General features: G+C 41.6%; 1 protein-coding gene across 1 annotated transcript in view; it reads right to left on the bottom strand.

Annotated features, from left to right (window-relative positions):
- Positions 1 to 3,093: 3,093 nt before the first annotated feature.
- TMEM50B (transmembrane protein 50B) overlaps positions 3,094 to 22,451 on the bottom strand; it is a 34,627-nt gene continuing 15,269 nt past the window's right edge. The window contains exons 2-7 of the mRNA XM_032865411.1: positions 16,002 to 16,147; positions 13,377 to 13,489; positions 11,536 to 11,603; positions 10,847 to 10,939; positions 6,973 to 7,030; positions 3,094 to 3,277 (exon numbers count right to left, since the gene is read on the bottom strand). Of these exons, the coding sequence (XP_032721302.1) occupies positions 3,232 to 3,277; positions 6,973 to 7,030; positions 10,847 to 10,939; positions 11,536 to 11,603; positions 13,377 to 13,489; positions 16,002 to 16,100 (477 nt within the window). The 5' untranslated portion in view covers positions 16,101 to 16,147 and the 3' untranslated portion in view covers positions 3,094 to 3,231. The remainder of the gene's footprint in view (positions 3,278 to 6,972; positions 7,031 to 10,846; positions 10,940 to 11,535; positions 11,604 to 13,376; positions 13,490 to 16,001; positions 16,148 to 22,451) is intronic.

Raw genomic sequence — 22,451 nt, 5'->3', positions numbered from 1 at the left:
GATCGGGCCCCGCATCGGGCTCTCTGCTCAGCGGGGAGCCTGCTTCTTCCTCTCTCTCTGCCTGCCTCTCTGCCTACTTGTGATCTCTGTCAAATAAATAAAATCTTAAATTAAAAAAAGAAGGGAATGGGTTAGGAAAGCAAAAACTGCCACAGTTCCGTCAAGGTGAAGACCTACTCCAGGATTAAATCAAGCCTGATTGTCCTCCATAACTCTTCAGAAAAGCACTGAACCTATCAGTTACTCCAGGCTATTCCTTTGTCTTCCATCAAAGAAATAAAAGCAATCAACAGAGTAACTCAAAACATAATTTCTACTTCAAGTAGTTTCTACTTCAAATTTTCCTGTCTGAACAGATACAGTCATGAGATTGTTCTAACCTAAGTACACACACAGTTAACCACAAAATGTGACTAATTGTTTAGAGAATAAAATTAGCATCAGATGTTTCTCCCTCAGGATTTAATAGGCTGTTCCCCGAGATTATTTAAAAGTAGCCCAAACCCTTATGAAGTTGAAACAGAATCCAACGGAGAAGACAACAGCGTGCAGGAAAAATTGGGATTAATTCGTAAGACTGGCAGAGGTTATTTCATATGATATGAAGTCATTACAACTAAAATGGAACAGTGAAGTTGAGGTTATGATTGAAAAGCCTTCTGTTGTGGAAAAATGTTGAGAACCTGAGTTCAATGTCAAACACCTGAGTGGGGTTCTTGCTCAAGTAGCAAACGTTACATGGCGTGATAACATCAATCTTTCCCTAACTTTGCTACTGCATTATGCTGATACACATCAAAATTTACATAATGGAAAAATTTAGCCTCTGTTTTCTCATAGTGGCGACACCACAAGGAATACAAGGACCTCAGAAACAGTGTAATGACATAGAATGCTCTGGTAATACTGGTCCACATACAAAAACAAAAGACACTCCGATTCTACAGCTACTGAACCTGTGCAACAGGGAGAGCTTTCTATTAATGGAATCCCACGTATTTTTTTTTTTTTTTTTTAGATTTTGTTTATTTGAGAGAGAGAAAGAGTACATACAAGCAGGGAGGAACAGAGAGGGAAGGAGAGGGAAAATCTAAAGCCGTCCCTACAGAGCGTGGAGCCCAATGCAGGGCTCGATTTCATGACCTTGAGATCATGGCCTGAGCCAAAACCAAGAGTCGGATCCTTGCCTGAGCCACCCAGGCATCCCCCAGCCCCAACCCCCACGTATTTTTAAATGATTATGAAGGGTGCCATCTTTTCTTATTCACAATATCTGTAAGGGTGGATACAAACATTATCCCCCCCTCCTTTTAAGTGAGTAAACAGAGGAAAATTGATTTGGCTCACAGTTAAAAAATAAATTCATGGCAGAATCAAAAATAGAGAAAATAGGGGCACCTGGGTGGCTCAGTGGGTTAAAGCCTCTGCCTTCGGCTCAGGTCATGATCTCAGGATCCTGGGATCGGGCCCCACGTCGGGCTCTCTGCTCAGCAGGGAGCCTGCCAGCCCCCTCTCTCTGCCTGCCTCTCTGTGTACTTGTGATCTCTCTCCCCTTGTCAAATAAATAAATAAAATCTTTAAAAAAAATAGATAAAACAGCTACTATTTCAATCAACCTTCTGGCACACCCTTCACTAGCCTTCATACCAGCATTTTACAAGTCTGAGTAGAATGTATTTCTCTTTATGTCACCAAGAAAAACCGCTTCTATGACCGGGTCCACGGGAATAACTGAACACGAATAAGCCGTTTTTTTAATGGCTCATTTTCTCCAACTGATTTCACAATATTGGAATGTGTGATAAGTAATATTTATTGCAACACGTTACAAGGGAACAGCCACCAGTAATCAGTCTTACAAGTTGTTGGAGGCAAGACAAAGTTTACTGACATTTGGAGGGAAAAACAACAACAAAGGAAAACGTCATTAAACAAGAAGGTGTCTAGGCAAAGGCACAGCGTTCCACCGTCGCTTCATACTCTGTGCCCGGGAGATCCTCTCAGAGAGCAGAGAGGACCGAGCAAGACAAGGCTTGCATTAGGAGCTGCATGTTAATAGCACTGCTAGTAGTCTGTCTTACAACAAAAGGTGCTATAAAATCCCTCTGGAGGAAGAAAGTGCAACACAAAGCCTGTGTAACAAAGGAAAGCAGAAGTAGCAACAAGGACCCAACCATCCCTTTGCCGCCTTGTCTCTTGTAGGCATACACACGGTGCACAAACAGTGTTCCCAACTCAGCAAAAGGAGGTTTGGACTAGAATTACGGACTTTTGGGTTGAAGGTATATTTTGCAGGCAGAATTCACCCAAAGTCTGAGAGCTAGCACAAAGACACACCTGCAGTTGGGAATGAAGAGGAAATGCCTCGTTTTTCACTAGGTCCTAATAATTCCCTTTAGGTAGAAGTGCTTTATCTTGAAACACATTCCAGTTTTCGTTATATGGTTCTTGCTTCTAAACTGCAGTTGTCTCAAACTTGCTTGACGTTGGATTTTGTAAGGTCAGCTAATGACAGCCCACCAGATCAAGGCGTGGCTTTCACAAGAAGCCCGTTGCTGAGCTGCCCTACAGCATTTTCACATTGGCCATATAAAACCGAGCGTATCTGATCGTGAATTCTCTCCTTCCTCATAAAGTCATGTTAGAGAAATCGTTTTTAAAAGAGGCTTTCAAACTAGTCCTTCAGGCATTTAAAAAATCTTCATATAAAAGTCCACTTCTTTAATACATAACAAACATTTTTCCTTTAAAAAAAAAAATCTCATTTTTAAGCCAAAATAAATTACAACTTGCTGAAATACCCTTGTTCATGGCTCAGTGCTTGTTTCAGATACATGGAGCTGTGGTTTTGTGTTTGTGTGTGTATGTTTTTTGTACATCTTCAGAAGTTAAACATACTAAAACAAAACAGTTAACTCTAAAATGACATGAAGATACAACCCTGGCTCAGGGTATAGATGAAGCTTTAAGTCTTCAGGAATAAAAAACTGACACTCATCATCCCATCTATATGGTTTTGTATTATGTACATATTAACAATCTATTCAATGATTTTTAAAAAAGGACAGAAACCTCATAAAACTATTTCCAAACTCAGAGCATAAAAGTGTAAAGAAACAAAACATTTAATGTACAAGCTATCTCATTTGGCAATGTGTAAATTATGTTGAGAGAGAAAAACTTATCTACAAGTATAAGAAAACAGAAGGAAATGTGATCTAAGAAGTGTTCTCAGGTCCACAGCTCTTCAGTTCTTCCAAATTTGTAGATCAGAGTGCTAGAAAGATATGAAAAGAAATCATGAGGAAACAATGCCTGGGAATGAGCAACAAAGAACTCATTTTCTGACTACGACAGGTGGCTCTCTGATTCCTTTGTGTCAATTTCTAAACAGAAAGACCGCAGTGGTGCTGGTCTGAAATGTGCTGGTTTCCTACAGCAGTTTGTTGACCTTGACAGCTAAGTCTGATTACATACGCTTTCTTAAAGCCTGGAGAGTTACTGGATAGGAAACCTGTAAGGAAAAGGGGGATTTCTCCTAGTAACAGCATCAGAGCCCCTTTTAACCCTGGGTTTCTACAATAACTGAAGAATCCGAAAACAGACATTTTCCATATAATTACTGGACCCGGAGGCCTGGCCAGGCCGCAGGCTCCTAGCTAAGTGCTAGGAATGTAGGAGTCAAAACAAGGCCAGGGGTGCTCACGAACACAGCTGAGAGCCTGAGGGAGACAAGCAAATTTCAATGCAAAAAAATGTGGTCAAGGCAATGCACCTGGTGCCGAGAGAGTGACACAGAATGCTCCGCCGAGGGAGAGAGGTCAGGAAGGTCCTCCAGAGACAGTGGTGGCTAAGCTAAGACATAAAAGAAAAGTGGGGATGATCTCAGCAAAGTAGGGGGCAGGGAGGAGGGGAGCAGAGAGGTGGCGCACGCTGGGACCAGAAATTGGGCTGTGGGCATGATGGATGTGCTGGATTTGAAATGTCAGCCACCCAAGATAAGTAGGCAAGAGGACACACAGTTCAGATGTGGACAGACCTCAGTGACTCATCGGCACATATGCGGCAATCCAAGGCCTGAGCGTAAAGGAGCTCACTTGGAAGGAAGAAGAGGCCGGGACTGGAGCCTTGAGAAACTTCAAAAGTGAGTGGCCAGTGGGTGGGAGGGCCAGCTGCAAAGCAGCAGAGGCGCAGTGGCCAGAGATGCGGGAGCCGCATTCTGGTACAGAGAGGAGGCCCATAGCGGGCCGACAAACCTGCCGGGCGTGGAGCAGAGCAGGAGGCTGACGCAGCACAGTCCACAGGAGCACAGGCCTTCCTACGCAGGAGGTTTCTGTTTGCCCAGCCGTCAGTTGCACGGTCTCATGAATCTCAGTTTCAATTTAATCTCTAAACAGTGCCTGGGGCGCCTGAGTGGCTCAGTAGGTTGAGCGTCTGCCTTTGGCTCGGGTTATGATCCCAGAGTCCTGGGATTGAGCCCTGCAGTGAGCTCCCTGCTCAGTGGGGAGTCTGCTTCTCCCTCTCCCTGCCACTCCCTGTACTTGTACTCTCTCTCTCTCTCTCCACCCCTCCCCATTAAATAAATAAATAAATAAATAAATAAATAAATAAATAAATATCTTCAAAAAAACAAAAACAGTGCCTAAGATGTCTTCAGGAAAACTTCATTGTATCCCCAGAAAGCTATTGGTCACATCCCAAGAAACATGATCACAAGACAGCAGACACTGTCAAACAGCTTCAAAGTCACGAGTGTCCAGGCCATGGCGCAGGAAGAGGGCAGAGCCCAGCGGTCCCCCTAAACGGAAGGAATGGAGCTGAGAGTTCAGGGAGGTCGAAGGGGCTGGAGTTTGTGGGGAAGAGAACAGACAGCTAGAGAAGGAGCGCAGGAGACGCCCAGGAGCTCCCCGTGAGTCTTCTGCTGAGTACTGATCAGCAGATGAATGCTGAGAAACCACCCAAGGAAAGGGAAGGAACAACTCCCAGAGCTGTCACAGGGCTGGGAAGACTTCACAGTCTCCCTAGCAGAGTGGGACGACCTCAGGACCCACAGCGTGGGAAGGGCACCACCTTAGTAAGGGGGCGCATTGGTCCTAAACTAGGGCTTCTCGGCCTCCACCCTCCAAGCCTTCCAGGCAAGACTCAGAAGGATCAGACTGTTTCCAAGCGACCTAAGTGCACCCAGAACAAAGCTCAAAAATGTTTAAAAGAATGCCAAGAAATCCAACCCCCCTGCCGCCACTGCATGCAGAGAAACAAATGGGAGGGGAAAAAAACCAAAATGAAGAGAAAATAGAAACAACAGGAAGAGACTCAGAACTGACACAATTTGAGGGACACTGAAATGGCTATAAACATACAGCATATGTTCAAGAAGGCGGAGGAGGGCATGACCATGCTAAGGAGAAATACAGAAAATCCTGCAAATGGAGAAAAATGCGCATGTCTGAGATGACAGGTACACTGGACGGGAGAATGGACACTGCAGAAGAGACGAGTGACCTTAAATATAACAAAGCAAGTATCCCAAATCAAACAGAGAGAGAAAACAAAAACAAAAAAAGAACAAAGCACTTGGGGGTATGGGATGACTCAAGCAGCCCCGTATAGATGTGCTTAGACTCCAAGGACAGTGGGATGAACAGAGAAGAGCTTTGAAGAAATAATGGCAAAAAGATTCCAAATTTGATAAAAACTAAACACAAAGATCCAAGAAACTCAATGAACCCCGAAGACCATAAACATGCAGAAAACTACATCACAGCACATGAGCGAGCACCATAATCAGATTGCTTAAAAACAGTGACGGAAACCAAGTTCCTCAAGGCTTAGATCTTAATGATTTTCTGAAGTTGAGGGGGGTATACATTTACAAGTAGATGGCTAAAATACTTCTCTTTACATTAAAAGACATTCATTCTGAAAAGCATAGGATATGAGCTTCATATTTTTTTTTATTAGGAGGCTCCAATGTAGGGCACAAACTCATGACCCTGAGATCGTGACCAGAGCTGAGATCAAGAGCCGAATGCTTAACCAACTGAGCTACCCAGGCACCCCACAGGCTTCATTTTAGGGATTTTTTTTTTCCTTCTTTTTCAGAAGACTGCCCCTAAGAAATACTTCTAACGTTGTTTTAGTTTTATAATTACTTTTAGTTTCCTTAAAAACATAATCAGGGTGCCTGGGTGGCTCAGTGTGTTAAGCCTCTGCCTTCGGCTCAGGTCATGATCTCAGGGTCCTGGGATCGAGCCCCGCATTGGGCTCTCTGCTTGGCAGGGAGCCTGCTTCCTCCTCTCTCTGCCTGCCTCTCTGCCTACTTGTGATCTCTCTCTCTGTCAAATAAATAAATAAATCTTTAAAAACATAATAAAAAATCCAATATCCCAAATAGTTTTGTATATGACATGCATAATATATATTAATCCCGATTTTTCTGTTTTTTTCTTAATAAAGGTGCCTGATACAGTTTTTTAACAGACTATGGAAGTAGTCTGAGTTCAAGTCCCAGTTCTGCAATTACTTGCCCTTAAGTAGGCTCTGACCCTTATTTCCTCATCTATAAAACAGGAACACCACCGAGTTTGCAAGTAGTAAGTATTTAAGACAATTATACGAGAATTGAAAAGGGAACATACATAAAGCATCCAGCTGAGCTGTTAGCTCATAGCAGGGCCCCAGTTAAATGGTTTTTGTCTGCCCTTATAGAATAGTAGAATTTTCACCTCTTCAAAGAAGTTATACTATAATTAATTCAAAGGATTTATACATTCTATATGCTGCTCTTAGAAGGAAGTGACACTTCCATAAATGTTTCAGGTATGGTGAAGAAATTAGGCAATGGGCAGGAACTCTTTCTGCTCACGTGTCCTGTCCCCACGCTTTAACAAAACCACCATTCTGCTCCCCCCGCAAAAGGAAGGGAGGAAGGAAGGAAGGAGGGAAGAAAGAAAGAAAGATTAGGCAACTTACCTAAAAAATATAAGTGCATTTTGAAAAAACACAGCTAGTCCTGGATAAACATCGGTATCTGCACAAAGGAAAACGCATTAGAAGATTACACAAGGCAAACGGCAGTGACAAAGTATTTGTGCCACTCATAATGACACGCTCTGCATGTTAGAAACTACGACTATTATTCATGAATGCTAAGAAATCTGTCATGAAATTGAAGGAAGAAAATGTCAGTCTCGTTCTCCCAACACAAAGGACTGTTCTCATTCTGGATAAAAGACAGTGAAATTCATAGTTTTTTTTTGTCTAAAGTAACTGTTATGCTTGTAGCTGAGCCAGAACTCTGAGGAAACAGCAGCCACTTCTCCCTTTCCTTTCCACAGTCAATACAGCGCCCTCCCCTTCATCCGTGGTTTCACCTCCTAAGGCTTCACTTCTCCGTGGTCAACCGCCTGCAGAAGCAGACCATCCTCCTTCTGATGTATCATCGGAAGGTCAACAGTAGCCTAAGGTATGCCGCATGCCTAGGGCACTCACCTCCCTTCACCTCATCACACGGACATGTTATCATCTCACATCATCACCAGAACAAGAAGGGTGGGTATGATAACAAGGTATTTTGAAAGGGAGACCACAGTCACATAACCTATTACAGTATACTACTATAATTGTTCCATTATATTATTAGTCACTGTGGTTAATCTCTTATTGTGCATAATTTATCACTTAAACTTTATCATAGGTCCTTATGTATGGGGAAATCATAGTATAGATAGGGTTCAGCACTACCCACAGTTTCAGGCATTTGTGGGGGGTTCTTGGTATGTAACCCTTGCAGATAAGGGGGGGGGGACCTACTGTATAGAAATACAAAATGTTAGAAAGGTACACATTAAATTCTGGATGATTTAATAGTCTGTAAACTTATTTTCTTTGATGAATTCAGGAATTTTATTGTGCAATTGTAACAGATACACAAAGGATCATTTTAATTCATCATCATGTCCTTTCATTGAATCTCCCCTGGAGAAAACAGTTACTATCTTCAAAGGAAAAGAAAAAAAATTGGAAATTATTTAAATTTTTATGGATTTTTAACTGTCCATTAAAAATACTAGATTTGGGTGCCTGGGTGGCTCAATGGGTTTAAAGCCTCTGCCTTGGGCTCGGGTCATGATCCCGGGGTCCTGGGATGGGGCCCCACATCGGGCTCTCTGCTCAGCAGGGAGCCTGCTTCCCCTCCACCCCGCCGCCTGCTTCTCTGCCTACTTGTGATCTGTTAAATGAATTTTTAAAAAATTAAAAAAAAAATACTAGACTTGATGGGAAAAAAAAAAACCTTCAATTTTTAGCTTTCTATATCATAGCAAACAGTACAACAGCATGGTCAAGAGCTCCAAGTCTAAGCCCAGATCCCTGGATGTGAATCCCACCTCCACCAAGTGACTAAATGTGTGACCATGGGCAAATTGTTTAACCTTACTATGCCCTTAATTTCCTCATCTGTGAAGTGGGCATTATAACAGCACCGACCCCACAGAGTGTGGGGAATGTACGACTGTGTACGTGCTTAGAACAGTACTTGGCCCATAAAGTGATATATAAATGTTAGCTGCTGTTACGATTAGTAGTAGCTCAAAAAGATCTGTACAGCAAAAGATCTGAAATATATGTTAGAAATGTCCTCTGAAGTAAAAGCATTCAAAGTATTCAAAAGCATTCAAAAGTATTCAGAGTTTATAAACAGAAAAGTCTAAATACTGAGCACTGCTGTAGAAATATAAAGATGAAATCCATAACTGAGAAATTTCTCAATGTGTACTAGTTCTCTAAAAATTAAAATACAACCAATGAGTACACAACCTTTACAAACGTAATACTTCCCCACACACCTTCCAGAAACGATAATTTATACCCATTTTCCTAACAGAAACGAGAAAGTTTCACCTGTTGCTTTAAGTAATTGAGCAAACTTTCAGTAATAGCACTTAGAGTCAGGGATAGAGTGAGCTTAAAACACACTTCCCTATATGATTCCCTTTATACAAAATAAGCCAATCTACAAAGACAGGAAGTAGATTAGTGGTTGCCAAGGGCTGGTGGAGAAAGGTAATAGGAAGTGACTGCTAATGGTAAGGAGTTTCTTTTTGGGGTGATAAAATGCTCTAAAATTAGATTGTGTGAGGCACCTGGGTGGCTCAGTCGGTTAAGTGTCTGCCTTCAGCTCAGGTCATGATCCCAGGATTCTCGGATCATGCCCCATATCAGGCTCTCTGCTCAGCGGGGAGCTTGGTTCTCCCCCTCCCTCTGCCTGCCACTCCCCCTGCTTGTGCTCTCTGTCAAATAAATAAATAAATCTTTAAAAAAAAAAAGCACTTTCCTTCGTATGAGCTTCATACTAGAACTGTGTACTCCATTAGTATTTTTAATTAACTAAAGTAACACTTTTTTTTTTTTTTGAAAGATTTTATTTATTTATTTGACAGATAGAGATCACAAAGTAGGCAGAGAGGCAGGCAGAGAGAGAGGAGGAAGCAGTCTCCCTGCTGAGCAGAGAGCCCGATGCGGGGCTCGATCCCAGAACCTTGGGATCATGACCTGAGCTGAAGGCAGAGGCTTTAACCCACTGAGCCACCCAGGCGCCCCAAGTAACACTTTATTTTTAAATAATCTTTGCACCCAGTGTGGGGCTTCACACTCACAACCCTGAGATCGAGAGCTGCACAACCTCCCAACTGAGCCAGGCGCCCGTAAAATAACACATTTTAGATATACTTGATGAGCAGCGTTATTTAAACAGTAGTCAACCACTTATACTGACTTACTTCGCACCAAGTGAAAGACAAAAGTTTCCAAAGATTGAACTAGGAACTGAAAGGGTCCTACCAGGAGTATTAAAAGGTCAGCTGTGGGTAAGGACAAGGAGAGGTGACAGTTAAGCAGAGTGACAAAGAGATTCTGGGGGGAGAGGGAACAGAAGATGAGTAAGTGGTGTTACGTGTTATCTGAAACAGACTCCTGTCTTTGGAGTGAAGGGAGGGTATCGGGTTCTTCTGGGCCTGGGTCCTGCCTTTCGACCCTGCCCTGGAGGAAAGCTATGGTGCCTGGAGCAGCCACTCGGAACAGCGCCCTGAGAGCTCACGCCACAGAGTGGAGTGAGCATCAAGTTTCTGCACGAAGGCTACACACACATACTGTCTTACTCCTAAAAACCTGCCCTGTGTCTATGCCTGAAAAATTCCAGACTAAGCTGGAGAAAGGGGGCATCAGCAGAACGATATTGGGGTACACACCCCTGAGTGGAAATCCTTGAAAGTATGTTTTGGAATTCGAAAATTTTCACATTTAAGAATGGTTAACACAGGGCCATAAATATTAGAGAGGCCCCCAGCTCTGTTTGGACCAGCATCCACAGTCTAATACAACCACATTCCAGCAAGAAAACGTGTGAACACTTACTCAACGGAATAAAGACCACGAGGAGCCCCTTGTCAACTCGGGTCAGATGTCGCTGCCAAGCTGACTGTGAAAACACCTGACTTGCAGCACTTTGTGGATTTTAGAATTATGTATAAGGGACGGAGATCTGTACAGGTTTCCCACTTCACCGCTTAAAACCCTCAGTAAATGGGCCTTCTAGTATAAGGCCCAGCTCCCCAGGGTAAGGAAGGAAATCAGACACTCTAGAGATGGCCGAGAGTTACCTGGTCTTGTTGGTGGCTTAAATTCCGCAACCAGGCTATCCCACTGCACTCAAGGACCCCAACTTATGTATCTCCGAGCTAAGTGAACAGTTACACTAAATTTTACTCCCGGTGGAGTTGACGGAGTAAGCTAAAGGTAAAAGACATATCTGAGTCTCTGTGAAATAAAGGAGGAAAAAAGTACTTACTTTGGGTGACATATGCACCAAAGAGAATCCACATGGAAGCAATAAGCGACCCAAACATCAACATGAAACCAATGAAGAGCCATACTCGAGCACCTGCACGAAGAAAAGGCTTTAACACTCCGCTCATTGCTGCAGCGGACTCAAGAATGCAGAACACCAGAAACACTGTGACCCTAATACCTGGCGTGCATACCAAGGGCAGTCTCGTATTTGCATACACCTGCTGTTAACAATTAACTGAATGAAGATTTTAAAAACGAAACAAACAACTAAAAAGGGTTAAGCCCCACTTGGGGGGAGAAAAAAGGAGAATCACCTTTCTGCTGGCTAGAGAAATTAATACCCTAGCAAACTGCACTGGGTGGGGGGTGGTTTCTGAGTAATTCTATTACTAAATTGAGTAATTGATTAATTAAATCCTAAAGCTTTGCGGGGGGAGTAACCTGGAATCCAAGAGCCTCTGATTTTAAATAGTAACATTTTATTTATAGACTATGAGCAGCAAAACCTGACTAAAATAGTACTTTTGGCGGTAACTTTAACTTCGTTAAGGATTTAAGTAACACCAAATATTTTTCAAGTTAATAAAAAACATCTATCTAATCCTAACTAGTCCTATAAAGAGACTTTCTTCTCCTGCTGACAAATCTCCCTCTGCCAGTGCACATTAAAACTCACAGTGCCTTTACCTGTTCTTCCCAAGCAGCCGCTTTCATAGCTGTCCCCCCGCACCTGAGCGTTGGACACAGCATTTATCCTGGAACAACACAAAATCATCTCATGAGCTTGAGTGCTACTAAACCAGTCGCAGATATTTACATATATTTAAAGAGAAACATTCCCTAATTCCAGTCAGTATCTGAATAACTGAACATATCTTTTAATTTAACAGCTATCCTAGTGGACAGAAATGTTACAGGACTCTGTACCTAAACTACACCCAGAAAACATCCTTAATTTGAAGAAATTACTATTCACTTGTCTCCAAAGATTACAAAATAGGGGCCGATTTTCTGATTTCTTTGCCTATTTTACATTCATATGCGAGTGACTCAGTGTGAGTCATCGTATTTTAAGGTTCTCCTTACAATCAAGAGTTAAGTTCCTCTCTGTGTTAAAAGTCAAGTGATTTTCCCTGATCCATTTCTCAAAGTCACACATTTGATCTCTGTATAATAAAGCAGGCCCACTTTACTCAGCCTCTCTTGCCATTTTTTATTAGAGCAAGATGCATTCATAGTAGAAATGTAGCCCCTTCTCAGCAACCTTAATGGATGTAAGTAGTTCCATCCTCTAAAATCTTTTTTGGAAATATTTTATTTATTTTTTTAGAGAGAGAGGGCATGAGCAGGATGGGAAGGGACGGCGGGGGGTAATCTTAAGCAGGTTCCACAATGGGCTCCCAAAGGGGGCTCAATTTCACGACCCTGAAATCATGACCTGAGCCAAAAATAGTCAGACACTTAACAGACTGAGCCACCCAGGCACCTGCACAATTTAACTTTTATAACTCTCCACAGTATAAGAAAATTACAAAATCTTAATGTTTTAACATAATCTTTAATATTAATAAAAGATATCCAAAGAAAGTTTCCAAAATCTTTTATGAAATGAGATTTAACAGATAAACCCAAAAATGACTTAATAAAAAAGAAAAGTCACAGACCAATCTTATTAGAAGCCAATTCTGCCCTTCCCCCAGCTACTGGAAAACACAGTCAAACAATACATTAAAAAAATATATATATACTCCATGCTAAAAGTTCCATGTGTTACAATACTCAAGGAATGATTCACCACTAAAAAGAAATCTAGAAATGTAAGATATTTCATTAAATCCAAGATGCCAATGATTTTTTTTTAAATGCATGAATATTTTTTTTACCCAGAAAAAAAAATATCATTTGTGGGGCGCCTGGGTGTCAGGCTTTCTGCTCAGTGGGGAGCCTGCTTCTCCTTCTCCCTCTGCTGCTCCCCTGCTTGTGCTCTCTCTCTCAAATAAATAAGATCTTAAAAAAAAAAAAAAGCACCCTCATATTCAGAAATACTCAAATACAAAAAATAATCCTGGGACCAAAAAAACCGCAGTGACTGACCAGTTTAACAAGAGTGTAAGAAGAAAAATCATGTGATCATCTCTACAGATGCTAAAAAGATACGTAACAAAATTCAACACTCTTTTTTTTTTTTTTAAAGATTTTATTTATTTATTTGACAGAGATCACAAGTAGGCAGAGAGGCAGGCAGAGAGAGAGGAGGAGGCAGGCTCCCCGCCGAGCAGAGAGCCAGAGATCATGACCTGAGCCGAAGGCAGAGGCTTAACCCACTGAGCCACCCAGGTGCCCCAATACTCATTCTTGATAAAAAAAAAAAAAAATCTTCACAAAATAGGGAAAAATATATATATTTACCATGTTAAAGAATCCACTGATAAATTAAAAGGTTATTCCAGATAGCATTAAACTATATGGCAAACATGTCTTTTGGAGATAAATCTTGACCTTGAATTAAGAATTGCCTTCATACTTACATGAAGAAAGCCAATGTGGAGAACACGCCACACGTGTGAAAGGCATGGTTCAGCTGCTCTGGCTTAGGGTACACCACAGCCGCGTCAATCATTATCCACCAACCTGTAAAAAACTTGCGCAAGAGCCCAAGTCACTAAAATAACACGAACACTTGGCTCAGCATGACGTTACCTGCTCTGAAATATTCCTGTGTTTCTCCAGACCATGTAAATGAAACATAAGGTATTTCTAGTTTGAGCTCTGGATGTGGAAATATAAAAAATAAGAATCTTCGGTTTACCTACTCTTGATAGCATTTGAGGTGAACTTACCTAGTCAAATCTGTGTAAGATTCTGAAGTTCTGCTCTCAATGCAGGATAAAAAATTTGTTTTCTAAAATGAATTATCTGCTTCTTTGGCCCACCATAAATTACCGGCACTTAAGTTCTCTCTTTTAAAAAAGATTTTATTTATTTGAGAGAGACAGAGAGGGCATGTGCACAAGAGCAGGGGGAGGGGCAGAGGGAGAGAGAGACTCAAGCAGACTCTGGCTGAGCACAGAGCCCAGCACCAGGGCCTGATCTCAGGACCCTGAGATCATGACCTGAACCAAAATCAAAAGTCGGATTCCTTTTTTTTTTTTTTTTAGAATTTTTTTTTTTTATTTGACAGACAAATCACAAGTAGGCAGAGAGGCAGGCAGAGAGAGAGGAGGAGGAAGCAGGCTCCCTGCTGAGCAGAGAGCCCGATGCGGGACTTGATCCCAGGACCCTGAGATCATGACCTGAGCCGAAGGCAGAGGCTTTAACCACTGAGCCACCCAGGCGCCCCCAAAAGTCAGATTCTTAATCGACTGAGCCACCCAGGCGCCCCTGAAGCTCTTCTTAACTAACCTCCAGCTAACCAGCTCCCAATTACCTGACGTGTTTCATTCTCTCTGGAGAATATTCCTTTCTGATAGGCCTAAGCTCTTCTGTGTCCACAAATGAGCTGCGTGCTTACCAAGAGTCAGCTGTCAGGTCTCCAAAACTATTTAAGCCTGCCAAGTTTTAATCAATTATGCAGTTTGATTAAATACGGTATAACTGACTGAACATGAGTTTGTAAAATGGCTTTTTTTTAAAGATTTTCTTATTTACTTGACAGAGAAAGACACAGCTAGAGAGGGAACACAAGCAGGGGAGTGGGAGAGGGAGAAGCAGACTCCCCATGGAGCAGGGAGCCCGATGTGGGGCTCAAGCCCCAGACCCTGGGATCATGATCTGAGCTGAAGGCAGACGCTTAACCGACTGAGCCACCCAGGAGCCCCAAAAGTCACATTTCTATGTAAACTAAACTGCAAAGACTGAGAGAAGCTGCTAAACAATTTCATGGAAAAATCAAGTGCAGGTGAGATAACCACAAAAAGCAAAAAAAAAAAAAAAAAAAAAAAAAAAGGAAGCATTACAATTATCTTTAATTCCTGCTCTGGGTTATTTTTTTTCCCCTACTGAACTTCAGATATAGAACTATATACTGAAAGAGATACATTTTTTAACTGTGATCGATCCTGCAATTTGCTTCAGAAATGCAGTGAGGGCAGGGAGTGGGCAATGGACCACTAAAGCAAGACTGGTCGTGGGTCGTTCTGAAGCTGGGCTGTAGGAACATGGGGTGAGCAGGGCTCCCTACACTATTCTCTTTTTGTTAACTGTGTATGCTCGACATGTTTTATAATAAAAAGTCGAAAAAGAAAAAAAAGGAAGAAAATGAGGCAAGAGTTTCCTTCACAGACTTCTTCGTCTCACTCCCCATCAGAGCTGCCGCTGGGCCCAGGGGGCGCTGGCGATCCTTCCCTAGAGCACCTCGGGGCTTCAGTTCTAATGCAGCCTCATCCATGCTGCTGTCTACATGTCCTGAATCTCGCTGAGTCACCACACTATTGGTTACCAAATTCTGAGCCTCTGAGGAGCTTACAGGACTAAAACATATTGTATCATTGGGTGCCTAGGTGGCTCAGTGGGTTGGGCGACCGCCTTTGGCTCAGGTCATGATTCTGGAGTCCTGGGATCGAGTCCTACATCAGGCTCCCTGCTCGGCAGGGAGTCTGCTTCTCCCTCTGACCCTCCCCCATCTCGTGCTCTCTATCACTCATTCTCTCTCAAATAAATAAATAAAATCTTTAAAACAACAAAAAAAATTGTATCATTAACTTAAAAATGCTACCGCTTATGATTATTATGATTATGTATTATCACTTGAGCTGAAGAAAAGATACTAAGCTTAAAAATTTACAAAGTCAGGGGCGCCTGGGTGGCTCAGTCGGTTAAGCAACTGCCTTCAGCTTGGGTCGTAATCCTAGGGTCCTGGGATCGAGTCCTACTCGGGCTCCCTGCTCAGTGGGGAATCCGCTTGCCCTCTCCCTCTGCCTATCACTCTGCCAACTTGTACTCTCTCTCTCTGTGTCAAATAAATAAAAACCCTAAAAATTTAAAAAAAAAAGTACAAAGTCAAAAGAATGCAGGGCCTACCATGTTTTGTTCAGTAGTATCTGGAACTCTAATTACTCATACAAAGTAACAGATTCATGCCCCAAAGGAATCGACATTAATTTTCTAGGCAAAGCATGAGGCAGCAATGCCAACAAGCTGGCTTTTCCACTTACCAATATTCCCGCCACCACAGAAGCCACGGCGTTTCTCCTCTCACTCCAGTCAATACATTCGCATTCTGGCCAGCGGAAATTATCAAGGAAGCCTGCCATTTTCACCCCGTAGGCATGGATTTTTCATTAAACTCTATATTCTACAACTAAAAAGACAAATAATAATAATAATAATAATAATCCCTTTGAGGAAATGTTTTTAAAACGTGAAATATCTTTTCCTTTCTTTTTTTAAACAGAAATCTGCTTTCGGTCCAAACCTAGACTTAAGAAGAGAAATTCAGTCCTTCCATGACTACTGACTGACATGTAGGTAGGACTGTGTTGGGACACAAGGGGGAGCTTGCTATTTACCAAATGAGCTGCTGGTTTTAAAATGTGTCTGCAAATTCTTTGACCCTTCCACTTGACTGAGAAATCGATCTCTGTCCCTCCCCTTGAATTCAGGCCAACAGTAAAAACCGGCTCAGCAACAGCACGGCAGACGGGATGCTATTTAACTTTTGCCATACAACTTCTAGGACTAGATGGAAAAAGGCAATGCAGCTTGTAGCTGGTTCTCTGGAACACGGGTACCAGATTTCCGAGTTGCCATGTAAAAATCCAAGGTCACAATGCTGTGAGGAGACCATGTACAGGCGTTCTGGCCTGTAGTTGGCCAACAGTTCCTGGCCAACAGTTGGCCTCCCCTGCCAGAAGCATGAGTAGCCTCTTCTAGGAGACTGCTGTTCCAGCTACTGCACCCCATCTGGTACGCCCCCTCTGGTACCCAGACTTCCGGCTTTACCCAGTGAAGCCCCAGATATATGGAGCACAGACACCATCCTGGCTGTGCCCTTTACCAACTCCTGACCCACAGTAAACCATAAGCATAATTAAATGGCTATTTTAAAGTACCAGGCTTTGGAGTTACCAGGAATGCAGCAATCGATAACTAGAAGGAGAAAAATCATGTGCATAAAGAACTATAAGGGTGCAACATGTTGGGGGAATTTTCAGAAAAAGTACATTCACATGAGGTGATCCAGGAACACCTTAAATTCCAAAAAAGAAGGAGGGGGGTACTCTTTGAAAGCACTGAAGAGTGCTGAAAAGCAGGCAGAAAATGGAGGGGATTTACCCTTGAAAGAAAACACAATGAGTAAGACCCACTTTTATACAGCTTTTTCCTCTGAAGAACCCCTAGCCTCCCACTCCAAGCCCAGGTAAGTCTCTGTGGTACACCGTGGCTAAAACTTGACCAAAAATGCCACAGTCTTTTTGGTTTGAGGTATAAGAGGGTGGAGTTCAGCATTATTGGAGCAATTGGGAATTGAGAGAGGAAATCTTGGAAAGGGCTGAGTTACAGGAAGGTGCCTCAAACACTTTAATATAAACTCTCTTTAAATACCTAACGCCCCCAAACAGGACACCCATGGAGGAAACTGCAAGAAACTCAGCAGAAAAAAAAAAAAAAAAATAGCAGGAAGGCTAAATGAACTAAGCAGAGTTCCCCTGCACTCACTACAAGATATTTTAGAGCTTGAGTTCCACCAAGTCAAAGATCAGTAAACACCTTGGCATTACTCTAACAAGGTGTAACACCAAGGGTCTACAAGTTCAAGGTGGTCAGCCAGCATTTTATCCACCTGTTAGTACAAGAACTGACACCCTTCAGATGAAGATAACTGAATTGAGAGTGTCTATAATGAATGTATCACCCACAATGTCTACCATGTAGTAAAAAATTATTAGACATTCACAGAAGCAGGAACAATGTGATCTATTTTCAAAGAGTAAAGAAAAAAAAAGTCAATAGAAATAGACCCCAAAATGACACAGATGTTGAAATTAGCCAACAAAGACTTTAAAGCTACCAATATAAACACATTCAAAGACTTAAAGGAACATGGTCCAAATAACTAAACTGATGGAGGATCTCAGTGGACAATTTTTTTTAAGATTTTATTTATTTATTTGACAGACAGAGATCACAAGCAGGCAGAGAGGCAGGCAGAGAGATGGGGGGAAGCAGGCTCCCCACTGAGCAGGGAGCCTGATGCAAGGCTCCATCCCAGGACCCTGAGACCATGACCTGAGCCGAAGGCAGAGGCTTAACCAACTGAGCCACCCAGGTGCCCCCTCAATGCACAATTTTTAATGTAAATTTTAGAACTGAAAATGATCATCTTTGAAATTCTAAATTAACTAAATGGGCTTATGAGGAGATTAGAGACAGCAGAAGAAAAGGGTAGTAAACTTGAAGATCAAAAGAAATTATCCAGTCTAAAGAACAGGATTTTTTTTTAAGGGATTTTTCTTTCTTTCTTTCTTTCTTTTTAAAGATTTTATTTATTTGACAGAAAGAGAGAGAGAGATCACAAGTAGGCAGAGCAGCAGGCAAAGAGAGAGGAGGAAGCAGGCTCCCTGTTGAGCAGAGAGCTCAACAGAGGGGCTTGATCCCAGGACCCTGAAATCATGACCTGAGCTGAAGGCAGAGGATTAGCCCACTGAGCCATCCAGGTGCCCCTCTTTCTTTTTATTTTATTTTATTTTATTTTATTTTATTTGAAAGAGAGAGAGAGAGAAAGAGCACAGCATGGGGAGTGGCAGGCAGAGGGAGAGGGAGAACAGACTCACACTGAGCAAGGAGCCCAATGTGAGGCTCGGTCCCAGGACCCTGGGATCATGATCAAAGCCCAAGGCAGACACTCAACCAACTGAGCCACCCAGGTGCCCCTAGGGATATTTTTTTCTGAGAAAAAAAATGTCCAGAGCTCCTGCAAACTAAGGATCACTAGTAACTGATCCAATATATGTTTAACTGGTTCCCAGAAAAAGACAGAATGAGGAAAAAAATATTTGAAGAAATAAAGGCTGATAATTTCTCAAGTCTGGTGATAAATATTAATTTATAAATCCAGGAAGCTCAGCCTTTAACCTCAGGTTAAATAGAGGAAACGTCATAATCAAATTGCTAAAAATCAGAAATAAAAGAGGGGCGCCTGGGTGGCTCAGTGAGATAAGGCCTCTGCCTTTGGCTCAGTCATGGTCCCAGGGTCCTGGGATCGAGCCCCACATCGGGCTCTCTGCCTGGCAGGGAACCTGCTTCCTCCTCTCTCTCTGCCTGCCTCTCTGTCTACTTGTGATCTCTGTCTGTCAAATAAATAAATAAAATCTTAAAAAAAAAAAAAAAAGATTCTCTACCTCCCTCTGCTCTTCTCTCTTCCCCCACCTGGTGCATTCTCTCTCTCTCTCTCAAAACAAAATATTTTCAAAAAGGGAGCATGACAGCCATTCTACTATCAATCTACCCAAAAGAAATAAAAAGATACATGTACACAAAAACTTGAATGCAAATGTTCATAGTAGCATTAATCATAACAGCCAAGAAGTACAGCAATCCAACATACATCAACTGATGAACGGACACATAAAATGTGGCATATCATACAACGGAATACAAATTCAGTGATAAAAGGGAACGAAGTATTGATATATTCTACAACACAGAGGAACCTCAAAAACATTATGCTAAGTGAAAGACATGAGGCCACATCTTGTATGATTCCATTTATATGAAATGTCCAGATGAGGCAAATCTGGAGACAGAAAGTAAATTTGTGGTTGCCTAGTGACAGTGGGGAAGAGTGGAATAGGGAGTCACTGTTAATGGATACAAGATTCTAAAATTAGACTATGGTCAGACATCACAGGGGAAGGGAAGAGAGAGACCAAGAAATAGAATCTTAACTACAGAGAACTGACTGATGGTCACCAGAGGGGAGGTGGGTGGGGGGGAAGGATGAAATAAGTGATGGGGATTAAGAAGGGCACTTGTCCTAATGAGCGCTGGGTATTGTACAGAAGTGCTGAATCACGAAATTGTACACCTGAAACTAATAATACACTGTATGGTAACTAATGAATATAAATAAAAACTTTAAAAAATAAGATTGTGGTGATGACTACACAACTCTGTATATAAACTAAAAAATCATTGAATTGTACCCTTAAAATTGGTGAATGTTATCATATGTATATCTCAATAAAGCTTTTTTGTAAAAATGAGGATAAAATAAAAATATTTTCAGGTTAACAAAATCTGAGATAATCCATCACTAGATCTGCACTAAAAATAAAGCTAAAGGAAATTCTTCAGGCTGAAGGGAAATGACACCAGATGAGTCTAAGATCTGCAGGGAGAAACGAAGAAAACCAGAAATGATCACTATGTGGGTAAACATAAAAGACCATCTTTTCTTCTTTTACTTAAAAGACAACTATGTAAAGCAAAAATTTTAACACTGTATAACATGTCCACAAAGATGAATTTATTTCTAAACAGTATGTTAGTTATATTTTCGAATAATATGCTTAAATATGGATTCAGGTGAAATACCTCTAAATTTAAAGTAATGTGTCAACTTAATAAGTACTAACCAATATATTAAAAGTACATTTAATATATTCTGAAATAAGTATAATTAATATATTCTTCATAGAAGGTCCAAATATTGGAAACACAGGCTGGGAGACAGTATTTGCAAAACAAATATCTGACAAAGGGCTTGGATCTATAATATAGAAAGAACTAAGCATTAGTAATAAGATAAAATATAGGCAATAAAAAGTACAAAATACTTAAGCAGACTTGAAATAGGCAAAAGACTTAAAAAGACAATTTATGACCAAGAAGCACATAAAAAGGTATTCAACATTGTCAGTCAACAGAGAAGTGCAAACTAATGAAATAACATCTCACATCCACTAGAACCACAACTCAACCAACAACTCTAAATGGGGATGAGGTTGTAGAGCAAGTGGAAATCTCATAAAGTTTTGGCATTAGTTTCTTATGAAGTTAAAAATAAACCTTCCTGTAACCCAGCAATTCCATTCCTAGGTATTTGCCAAGGGAAGTAAAAATACATACCCACACATAAAAAGACTTAAAGAAGAAAGTTTTCAGCAGTTTTATTCATTACAGCCCCCAAATTAAATGATCTAAATGTTCATCAATAGATCGATGGATAAACAAGTTATGACAGAGGGAGTGGCTCCCTGAGTGGCTCAGCTGGTTAGGCGTCTGCCTTCAGCTGAGGTCATGAGCCTGGGGCGCTGGGATCTAGCTCAGTGGGAAGACTGCTCCGCCCCCTCCCTCTGCTCCACCCCGCCCACCCGCTTGTGCTATCTCTTGCTCTCTCTCAAATAAATAAGTAAAAGCTTTAAAAAAAAACAAAAAATTGGGGCGCCTGGGTGGCTCAGTGGGTTAAAGCCTCTGCCTTCGGCTCAGGTCATGATTTCAGGGTCCTGGGATTGAGTCCCACATCGGGCTCTCTGCTCAGCAGGCAGCCTGCTTCCCCACACCTCCTCTTTCTCTGCCTGCCTCTCTGCCTACTTGTGATCTCTGTCAAATAAATAAATAAATAAACCCTTTTTAATGAATAAATAAATAAACAAAAAAGCTATGATTGATTCATACAACGGAATACGCTTCCACAACGAAAAAGGATAAACTGATACAACCACACAGAAAAAAAAAAGTAAACTCTCAAAGATGATTTACGTGAAGGAAGGCAGGGGCACCTGGTGGCTCAGTGGGTTAAAGCCTCTGCCTTAGGCTCAGGTCATGATCCCAGGGTCCTAGGATCGTCGAGCTCTCTGCTCAGCAGGGAGCCTGTTTCCTCCTCTCTCTCTCTGCCTGCCTCTGCCTTCTTGTGATCTCTCTCTGTCAAATAAATAAAATCTTTAAAAAAAAAAAAAAAGAAAGAAAGAAAGAAGGCAGACACAAGAGAGTATATACTGTATAATTCCATTTAAATGCAGCTTCCTTAAGAAGAGGCAAAATTAGTTGACAGCCCCAGAAATCAGAATAGTGCTTGCCTACAGGGGATAAGGACTCACTACAAGGGAACTTTTGGGGGAGAGGGACGGTGATGGAAATCTCTGTATCTTAACTGGGATAATGATTATACAGGTACATACATTTATCAAAAGTCACTGAAGTGTATACTTAAGACATGTGTATTTGACAGTATGTAAATTTTACCCACAAAATGTTTCTATTAGTTTATCATCCAGATATGCTTTAGCTACACCGAAGTCTTGCACATTTTATATCATCAAAGATTAAATATTAACTGGTTAATAGAGAAGGTCACCATGAATTTAAGACAATGTCTGAAGTTAAAAGTCTTATTTCCAATTATTTCCCATATATTCATTTCCCATATATTAACCTAATTATAAATAGTTCTAGAAGCAGAAAGTACATAGCTATTTGCATACAATGATTTCTGAAATGTCATGATCTCCTCCCTTCTGGGGCTCACACTGGAGGGTCAGGGATGGAGTGAGGCAGAGACACATTGGAGTAACGCAAATAATTACTATGGAGAAAACATGCAGGATCCTAACAGGGAATAAAGGGCAGAACTATTTTAAAGGGTGATTAGGGAAAGCCTCTAT

Source organism: Lontra canadensis, unplaced genomic scaffold, assembly GCF_010015895.1.
Source record: "Lontra canadensis isolate GAN:19392208 unplaced genomic scaffold, GSC_riverotter_1.0 scaffold29, whole genome shotgun sequence".
Lineage (NCBI taxonomy): Eukaryota > Metazoa > Chordata > Mammalia > Carnivora > Mustelidae > Lontra > Lontra canadensis.
The sequence above is the reverse complement of the archived record's forward strand: the minus strand, read 5'-3'. Positions and strand labels throughout refer to the sequence as shown.